We start from the raw sequence: 10227 nt of genomic DNA, 5'->3' as shown, positions 1-10227 counted from the left end.
GAGGAGTCAGATTTCATCAAAAATATCTTAATTTGTGTTCCGAAGATGAGCGTGTATCAAACTGCCAAAGTCATGTGAACCACTACTGTTTTAAATGTCTTTAGTAGCTTTCTGGGCATTTGAAAGTGTTAATTATCTTGCTGTCAATGAAGGCCTCACTGAGCCATCGGATTTTATCAAAAATATCTTAATTTGTGTTCCGAAGATGAACGAAGGTCTTACGGTGTAGAATAACTTGAGGGTGAGTAAATGATGACAAATTTCATTTTTGGGTGAACTAACCCTTTAACATGAACTAACAATGAAAAGTTTTATTTTTATTAAAGTGCCCCTATTATGGCATTTACATGCATGCAAGGTCAAAAAAAAGACCTTCATTGTCTTATAGTATGCATTTATTTTTACCTTATTTGCTCAACGACTCCCAAACGATTCACTCAACAATTAATTTTCCAAACCCCTCATTTGCGTGACACTAATCTGCGGTGACTGGTCAGATGACTTCTGCTGGTTAACATGGAGTACAGTACACAGTGGTTGCGCTACTTGCGGTGTAGGCCTATTATAATATTGATGGTGCTCGGCTCTGTTCTAAAAATAAAGACTCAGAGAGGAAATACATTTTTTTGTGTTTGTTAGCGAACCTAGCTCACAGCTCAGTGGTAAACACCCAAACAGTCATGGTATATGCGTTAGCCCAATGCAGAAACGTTCTCTTAGAGAGAATAACTTTATATATAGTGCACTTTCAGATTTAATACTTTGCAGGATGTTTTCATTAGAGCTAATTTTCAATAGGGGCACTTTACAATAAGTTCCCATTGGTTAATGTTAAAGTGTTAGGCATACCATACTATATATGTATATGCATTATTTATATGTTGGCCAATTTTATAAATAATAATACATAAAAAACCAACAGCTTTGAAAGATATATATTTTGCTTTAAAGCCAAACAAATAGACATTTTATTTTGTCCCTTTTAAGAAAAAATAAACATTTTATAATTTCGGTGGGTTCGTAGAAGATAGGCCTAACACCAAATGATCTAATGTACACGTTTAAAGGGATAGTTCACCCCAGGGTGAGTAAATAATGACAGAATTGTTTTCATTTTTGGGTGAACTATCCCTTTAAAGGAATATTTTTGGCTCGGCAGCCTATGAAAGGGGCACTTGAGCCTTATTGATGAAGCTGTGAGGGTACATAAAACAAAAAACCTAAATTCTGATATTTCTCTCACCATTAAAAAAAGGAGCGTTACCTTCCTGGTCTTAGGGCGAATTGTACTGTAGGTGGCGCCATTGTCTAGTTTCTCAAAAAAAAAACGCATTTCACATACCTTATAGACAGACAGACTGACAAACAAAAGTTGTCTCCATTGCCACTTCTCTTAAATTCTTTTATTTCAATAAATACGTCAAAATATTGAAGAAAGACAGAATTAAAGTAAATGTCTAGATGAAGAGTTCACATGTGGGAGTTCAGGTCATCTGTGTCCATGAGTAGTGAAGATAGACGAACACAGCTGTTCTTTACACTGATCTGAAATCAGCCCTGCAGAGACACCAACACATTCAGTTTTTTTTTTTTTGTCAGTTACACAGTAGGTACAAATAACATAGGAGACTCATGGAGTAAAACCACATTTTTGTTTCCTTTACCTGTTGAGTTCTGCATGTAGTAAAAATGTATAGGGCCAAAATTATTTTTATTTTGCAAGTCTACTTGATCTCATTCATTGATATTTTAGGCCGTCTTGCAGCCCATACATGACCAAATAACACATTACAACAAGGTTGCAGTCAGTTTATTTGTAGAATTACTTATTTCATGTTTATTGATTTTGAGCAGCTCACATGTAGGTCAAACTAATGGAGAGCTCCAGATTATTTTAAAGAGCTCACAGACTTTCTCTCACCACTGTACACCTTATATTTCACTAACATAAAAAAAGAAAGCCATTTCAAATTCAAACAACAGCAGGGCGTGATTTAACCATCTTAGTTTTAAATGTCACATTCTAATACTGAAGGCAGCATCTGAAATACTACTTCAATACAATCTTTTACGAAAAACACTTTGACAAACAAATTCTAGAGGTCTGGAAAAGTATTTGTAATGTGGTTCTGAGATTGTGACCATAATACAGTACAGCTTACAAAACAATTTTAAAAATGGAGATATGTAAAAGGATGTAATACAGCAGTTTCCATTTTTTTCATCGATTAAAGCAGAATTCACACTGTACGATTTATAATAGCCCTTTACAACTGCTGCTTGTCACACTGTATGATCTCAGCTGCATTTAACTCCACTTTAGGCCGTTAAACACTACATTTAGAGAATGTGTTAGTGTTTTTATGTATCAACTCAATATTACAGGCTTTTACTATGGTAACTTTTTAATGTCGTGTTACCTAGTACCTTAGTCTTGTGTTAGTTTAGCAAAATCAACTGCTGAAGCCTATTGCAGATACAGATGTTCATACATGTGCCTAACTACGGTTGCAGACACTCATTCAACTTACTCTTGAATGTTCACAGACTGGCTTTGACCATTCCAATATGGCGGACGGCTTACATATCGTGGCCCATTGAAACAGCCGCTAATGAGGCATCTATGTGTAAATCTATGTTCGGCTCTATCGGTTTTTGATTTGACAGTTGTTATAGAAGTCACACTACAGGACTGAGTCAAAACTTCTGACACTGCCAGCCTTTCGTCTGAGGTAAAATTTGATCGCAATGGTCATTAATCGGCTGTTGGTGAACATGTCAAACTAGCGATCAAAGACTCTTTGTCTTGTGGCCAAAATCGCACAGTGTGAACCCGGCTTAAAAGCTGGGTTATTGTAGTTTGCATGCTATGCATTAAGTATCTAACTACCATGTTAGTCCCTCATAAATCAAAACTGAACCAAATAATACCAATGTAAATCATTGCACATGGCTAAATAATTCATGACTTCTGTACTGTATTGATCTACTATTTCTAATGAACTGCCAAATTGGCATTATAAACCCATCACAGAGTACTGAAAATCTGAGGTTTGCATATTTTTAGGCAGAAGTTGAATTATACATAGTTGGTGCATAAGAATAGAGCCAATGCTTGAGGATCACGCTTTAGCTGGAGCACATGCTCATATAAGTCAGCAGCTCCCAAACCAAAGCTGAGAATCCATTCTGATTCTGCTATGGCTTTACGAATGCTATCGCTAAAACTGCTCAGACATGCTTAGGTACATGGACGCAGCAGCGGCATGAGCGGTCAACTGAGTCTTCCTCATTTAAATCGGAGATTGACTCGCTTTGTTCACACTGCACATACATCCGATTTGGTTTTCAAATCCGACCTTTAGGAATGACACTTTTGACGTGTAGTCAATGTTTGGTTGCAACATTGGTTGCTTTAGTAACGATGAGGTCAACATGATGCCAAGAAACTCTCATACTGAGTGCAAAGGGCCGTTCACACCAATGACCTTAACTTTAGTTTTAATACTATAGAGTTTTAATAAGCATTCTAATGCCACGCCACAATGATAATGACACAGAGAAACAATATCACTTTCAGAATGCTTTTTTTCCCCCCATCTGAACCATAAAAATATTGACAGCCAATCAGAATCCACCCGACTTTGAGCTTGACTATTTGAAGCTGCAGAGATTTATAGCTATCGTTCTTGGTGTGAATAGGCCTTGAGAGTGGAAAGAGAGAACTAAATAAACTGTCTCATGACATTTACGCTTGAGTTTTTAGGAAATCATACTGTCGAAAACCACTGACTTGTTCACCAATTCACTACATAATAATGAATGTCACTGTTTGCTACACACTCTTAAAAATTAAGGTTCCAAAATGGGGGCTTTTGCAGTGATACCATAGAAGAACCTTATATACACCTTTATTTTTAGGAGTGTATATAAGGGACATTCGATTTATCATTCCGAGTCTGATCTAATCGTTCATACTGAGAAAAAAAATCTGTTTTGAATCAGATTTCAAATCAGATGTGAAGATCGGGTTTGTAAACATCAGATTTCATGTGTTTTTTGCTGTTCACACTACAAAAAACAAAATTTAAATACGGATTCACCAAAAAAAATCCATCAAATTGGTCTGAACTTTTGAGACCTGATATTGGACCACTGAACAACATGTCTGCTAAATCATGCTAACATCTGATCCCACAGTATGCGTCAAAACACATATCGCCATTGAGAGTCAATCACTGAACGGACAGAATGATTATGAAGATGAAGAATGAGAAGACGAGGCTTCGAAGTCCTTCTCAAAATGCATTTTAGCAGTCCACTCAGTGCTCAGCCTGTTACCCAGCAGACCTCACTGCTGATGGGGCAATGTGAGGCACTGTGTGATCTGTCTGGAGGAGGCTAAATGTTCCTGTACAGCTCCTTGAATACCACTCAAATCACACTGACGATAACCAACCCATTCAGAACTAGCCAGAAGGGCGTTAATTATACCACTGCGATGTGAATTTGTCAAAGATTTGTTCAGAAAGACCATGTAAGATGCTCTGCTGTTGGGAATACTGTTGCGAATGATGAGAATAAACTGCCTGGAGGCTGTAATGCAGTACGGTGTTGCATAGAACTGATTTCTATTTGTGCTTGTGGTACGTCTTTGATATAATCATCTTGTCATCCAAAATTGGAGACAGAGAAATGTCCTCCCTCTTCCCCATTTAGCACCATGAGATGTCTTCCATACGCTTCTACAGCAAATACGGCATGATTTTTTACGTGACGTGTATTTGCTGTGAGATTGTACTGGTGACATTGAGATCAGCGAGCGCAGCAAGCCCCTGAAAGTCGCGCGGGAGGAAAAACAGGCGTACGTTGGCCCTGTCTTGTCTTGGAGGAGGACACCTGACAGGAAGGCACATGGAGGCAGATGTCGGGGGACGCGTCTTCAAATGCGATTCATTTCCTGCATTGAGCGGGCAGGCGGGGTTATTGCTTTGAGGGTGTTTCCAGGGCAGCTCTGGCTGCAGTGTCCGCGATTAAGAGCGGGCTGCTCAGGGGGCTCGGGACGGGGTGTGAAAACAGGGCAGGAGCGGGTGCGAGCGTGGCTCTTGTGGCCTCCCACGTGACAGATGAGCTCGCTGACGGTGCCCAGAGGCGGCAGATGCTGCTGCCAGCGCTTCAGCTGATCCTCTTTGTATTTAATGGAGTACCAGGTGAGGAAGATGAACACAAAGCCCACAAACTTGAGGCTGGCAGCCAGGCCGAAGTAGACGAAACGGAAGGAAGTGACGTCATACTCCCAACAAGAGCCGTGAACGCCGCAGTCCTGCTGCCACAGCATACAGGTGGTGTCAATCACCGCCCCAAAGTAGATGGGCGTGGGAATGTAGGCTGCAGACATGGAAGAAGAGGAGAATTATGGTAAGGGGAAGTCTGAATTAAATTTTTCCTTGTGGATTTTTAATTTATGGTTCCTTAAAGGTGCAGTAAGCGATTTCTGAGAAAGTCTGTTGATATTTGAAATCACCAAAACAAACACAACACTACCCAAAAGGATCTATCTCTAAAAAGGATCTACCCCTATCTTGATACCTAATTTTAAGAAAATGCTATGCAACACAGGCACCTTCCACCAATGAGTGTATACGCCCCTTACTGCTGATTGGCTACAAGTGTGTTTTGGTGTTATGTCCGATCCACTTTCAACAGCGTTTCTCAGAAATTGCTTACTGCGCCTTTAGGCTTTAAATCATATGCTGTATTTGTTCCTTCATCTTAACTAACTCACATGTAGAATGCTTAGTACTGAGCTGTAATTTAAGTAAGTTTAGGCTAGGTGGTGCTATATGAACAGCTCTGAAAAAGGCTGATGGTTTTCATGACAAAGTTAATATTTAAATCTTTCAAATTCCTTGGGAAAATAAAGCATTTTGACTTACCCAGAGTTCTTAGCAGCACAAACTGCATTCCTAAAGCAAACGGTCTTTCTTGCTCTTCTACTGACCTGAAACAGAAAATGACTTTATTTTATAATTTACTATTATCTAATACTAATTGCATATAGTGTTATTCAAATTCAAATCCCTTATGTAGATAGACAGGTAGGTAGGTAGATTTATAATGTTACAAAAGATTTCTATTATAAATAAATGCTGTTTTTTTAACCTTCTGTTCATCAAATAATCCTGAAAAAAAGCTAACACTTTATTGTACAGTATCCTTATTACACATTGCATGTAGTTAATATAGTAGTAAGTATAACTCATGCATAATTACATGCCTAAACCAAACCCTATTCATAACCCTAAGTATGTAATTACTTAATATTATTCAGTACTTAAATGTATAAGGACCTTAAAATAAAGTGAAATGTATCACGGTTTCCAAAAAATATTAAGCAGCACAAAGTTCTCAATATTGATAATAATAAATATTTCTTGAGCAGCAAATCAGCATATTAGAATGACTGCTGAAAGATCATGTGACACTGAAGAAGACTGCAGTAATGATTACATTTTAAAATATTACTTTTTATTGTATTTTTGATCAAATAAAAGCAGCCTTGGTGAGCATAAGAGACTTCTTACATAACATTAAAAAAAAAATCTTACTGATCTTTGAATAGTAATATATTTTTAAACATTTCAAAAGAGCTTAAAGTCCCAAAATAATTTCTATATAATTTTTGGTAATTATAAACATTAGTTACCGTTTCCCTACCTGAGAGTGACAATAATGGCGGAGGGCTGTGCACAAGCTGTGATGAGTGTAACGATGAAGAGGAAGATGAGGAAGGGGATGAGCGTGTTGCAGGTGCGATCACACTTCCCTGACACAGCGAATCCGTTCTCGTTCAGGTAGGTCTTCACTATGACCAGCTGCAGCTGGTTGCCTTGGCCGCTGGTGGGTGGGGTGATGACCTGTCTGCTCTGCACGCATGCACAGTCTGTGTAGTTTCTGATCTGCATTAAAAAAAAAAAAAAAATACATGACACATTAGTGAACGAGATTTAACAAGTACAACATGTTCCTGGATCAAGACCTTTGTTGATCCTGGAACAAAATTCCAATCAACCAATCAGGTTTGAGGGAAGTTTACAGTTTATGTCTTAAGTTTAGGCTTATAAACAGGGTTAGGTGCTTCTACATTATTCACCTATCATTTCCCTCTGATTTTAGGGATAAGTTATGGTTAGGGATAGGACTACATTTTCAGACAGGAATGTTGTTCCAGGATCTACAATATATGTTGATTCAGGAACACATCTTACTTTGCAAAACTCAAGGCACACGGCATTTTTCCAGTTATTCAAAAGGCACGGTTTCTTTTCTTTTCTGTGATTAAAGGGTTAGTTCACCCAAAAATGAAAATTCTGACATTTATTAGGCTACTTAACCTCATGCCGTTCCACACCCATAAAACCTTTGTTAATCTTTGGAACACAAATTAAAGCTGCTGTAGGTAACTTTTGTAAAAAAATATTTTTTACATATTTGTTAAACCTGACATTATGTCCTGACAGTAGAATATGAGACAGATAATCTGTGAAAAAAATCAAGCTCCTCTGGCTCCTCCCAGTGGTCCTATTGCCATTTGCAGAAATACACCGCTCCCGGTCAGAAACAACCAATCAGAGCCAGGAGGAGTGTCTTGGCAGTGTCAATCAATCAAGCTCGCGTGCGCGCTGATCACACCCCTCTCATGCACAGCGCCAGCGCATACAAGCTTCAAGATTACCGGTGTGCCGCAGCTTTGCTTATGGCGAAATAAAACGATGTTATATGCAAAGGACCACCCTGAAATCTACAAGAAACCATGCCATACATAATTTGTCAGTCCTGTTTTGAAATTATCTTAGTTGTGTAGTTCTTAAAAAATTAAACAAATCAAGCAGGAATAGCTCCCTCCACCTCGGAAAAGCCGCTCCGATATTTACCCTCGTTTTATTTCGGGCTCTATCTAATTCTTTCTTTTTGGCTTTTTTATCATCGTCATCTGTCTTTTTCCGTTTACCCGTCTTTATTTTATGAGCAGGTGCCACTCGAGGAATTGGCAGTTTGGATTGTTTTTCCGCCATAAGCAAAGCTGCGGCACACCGGTAATCTTGAAGCCTGTATGAGCTGGCGCTGTACATGGGAGGGGTGAGATCAGCGCGCACGCGAGCTTGATTGATTGACACTGCTAAGACACTCCTCCTGGCTCTGATTGGTTGTTTCTTACCGGGAGCGGTGTATTTCTGCAAATGGCAATAGGACCACTGGGAGGAGCCAGAGGAGCTTGATTTTTTTACAGATTATCTGTCTCATATTCTACTGTCAGGACATAATGACAGGTTTAACAAATATGTAAAAAAATTTTTTTTACAAAAGTTACCTACAGCAGCTTTAAGATATTTTAGCTGAAATCCGATGGCTCCGTGAGGCCTTCATAGGGAGCAATGACATTTCCTCTCTCAAGATCCATAAAGGTACTAAAAACATTTAAATCGGTTCATGTGAGTACAGTGGTTCAATATTATAGTGATGGCCGATTTCAAAACACTGCTTCATGAAGCATCGGAGCACAAATGAATGAGTGTATTGAATCATGATTCAGATCACGTGTCAAACTGCTGAAATCATGTGACTTTGGCGCTCCGAACAGCTGATTCGATACACTGATTCATTTGTGCTCCGATGCTTCCTGAAGCAGTGTTTTGAAATCGGCCATCACTAAATAAGTCGTTATTTCGTTTTTTTTGGCGCTCCAAAAATATTCTCGTCGCTTTATAATATTAATATTGAACCACTGTACTCACATGAACTGATTTAAATATGTTTTTAGTACATTTATGGATCTTTAGAGAGGAAATGTCATTGCTCCCTATGGAGGCCTCACGGAGCTATCGGATTTCAACTAAAATATCTTAATTTGTGTTCCGAAGATTAACGAAGGTCTTACGGGTGTGGAACGGCATGAGGGTGAGTAATAAATGACAGAATTTTCATTTTTGGGTGAACTAACCCTTTAAGTCAGGAAAACAATATTAAAATATATTCATTCCACTCTCTTTAAAATATAATACTAATGATAATTTAAAATGCAAACCTTGAATCAGGGATCCAAAGTTTTTTATGCATAAAAATTACACTCTGACAAAACATGCTGACACCAGTTAGCTTTCAAATCTGTTTTCTTTTTTTAAATACAATACAAAGGACACTATATCAATGATCCAGATCAAGAGCTAAGATGTTTACATGTAAATAGAAACAGCTGCAAAGAACATCTGTACAGACTGAACTAGACTAGATGATTAAGATTTATTATCAATGTTTGCGGTTTTAGATCTTGACCCGAAATGATTTGTGCCGTCTTAAAAATATGGCCCATCTCCAGAAAGACATGAAGTCTGGCTCACCCCAGTGCTGTCATTGCCAACTGTACTGCATCCCGCCAGGCAGGGGTTGAAATATGTGATGCCATCTGAGCCACACACAGGAGCATACTCGTTGATCCGACAGCCACAATTCACATTACAGCCTCCAGTCAGGTTTCTGTGGGTCAGAGTCAGTGTCGGCCTGAAGAAAAACCAAGGCAGAGGGGGAGCAGGGTTATTAGTTTGGGAATAAAATGAATCATATTAGCTGCTGTAGGCAATGTTTGGAATAACTCTAAAATACCTCAAATCTGACCTGACATATAACAATCAAATAGGTGTTCTGAGTAATCACACTTGTCTCTGAAAGTCCTAAGCACTGTATTCATGCATTAGCCAATGAAAGAACTTACAAATTATATATATGTGCAATTCAAAATAAAAGAATAAATCATATACACACACACAGTATCTAGCATCTCTCTCTCTCTTAGTGGACAGGAGAATGAGAGAGAAACAGACAGACAGTTAAATACATAGAGATACTGTATAAACAGTTATTTTAATGCTGTGGGAACGGCAGGAAAATTCAAACAGTGCTCTTTCCCACACTAAACACAGAGTAATCAGCAACAGCTCCGGTTGACTTTACATTATCCTCACAGATCTACAGCAGAATGAGGGGATGAATCATGGCATAACACAGCCAACAGGATGGACGGAATGGAATCCAGTCTTTAAACACTAAATGAGACAGACCTCTCTGCTACAAAACTAGACACCATAATAGTCAGCTTTCATCCGTACAGGACTTAAAGGGATAACATGGTGCTTTTGTTTGTCATTTTGAAGCCTGGCAGCTCAGATCCTC

General features: G+C 38.7%; 1 protein-coding gene across 1 annotated transcript in view; it reads right to left on the bottom strand.

Annotated features, from left to right (window-relative positions):
• Positions 1-1795: 1795 nt before the first annotated feature.
• LOC125257908 (solute carrier organic anion transporter family member 5A1) overlaps positions 1796-10227 on the bottom strand; it is a 59827-nt gene continuing 51395 nt past the window's right edge. Inside the window, exons 7-10 of the mRNA XM_048174616.1 lie at positions 9399-9558; positions 6718-6959; positions 5937-6001; positions 1796-5388 (exon numbers count right to left, since the gene is read on the bottom strand). Coding sequence (XP_048030573.1) covers positions 4943-5388; positions 5937-6001; positions 6718-6959; positions 9399-9558 — 913 coding nt within the window. The 3' untranslated portion in view covers positions 1796-4942. The remainder of the gene's footprint in view (positions 5389-5936; positions 6002-6717; positions 6960-9398; positions 9559-10227) is intronic.

Source organism: Megalobrama amblycephala, linkage group LG22 (assembly GCF_018812025.1).
Source record: "Megalobrama amblycephala isolate DHTTF-2021 linkage group LG22, ASM1881202v1, whole genome shotgun sequence".
NCBI classification, from domain to species: domain Eukaryota; kingdom Metazoa; phylum Chordata; class Actinopteri; order Cypriniformes; family Xenocyprididae; genus Megalobrama; species Megalobrama amblycephala.
Note: the sequence above shows the minus strand (reverse complement) of the source record. Positions and strands in the feature narration are given on the sequence as shown.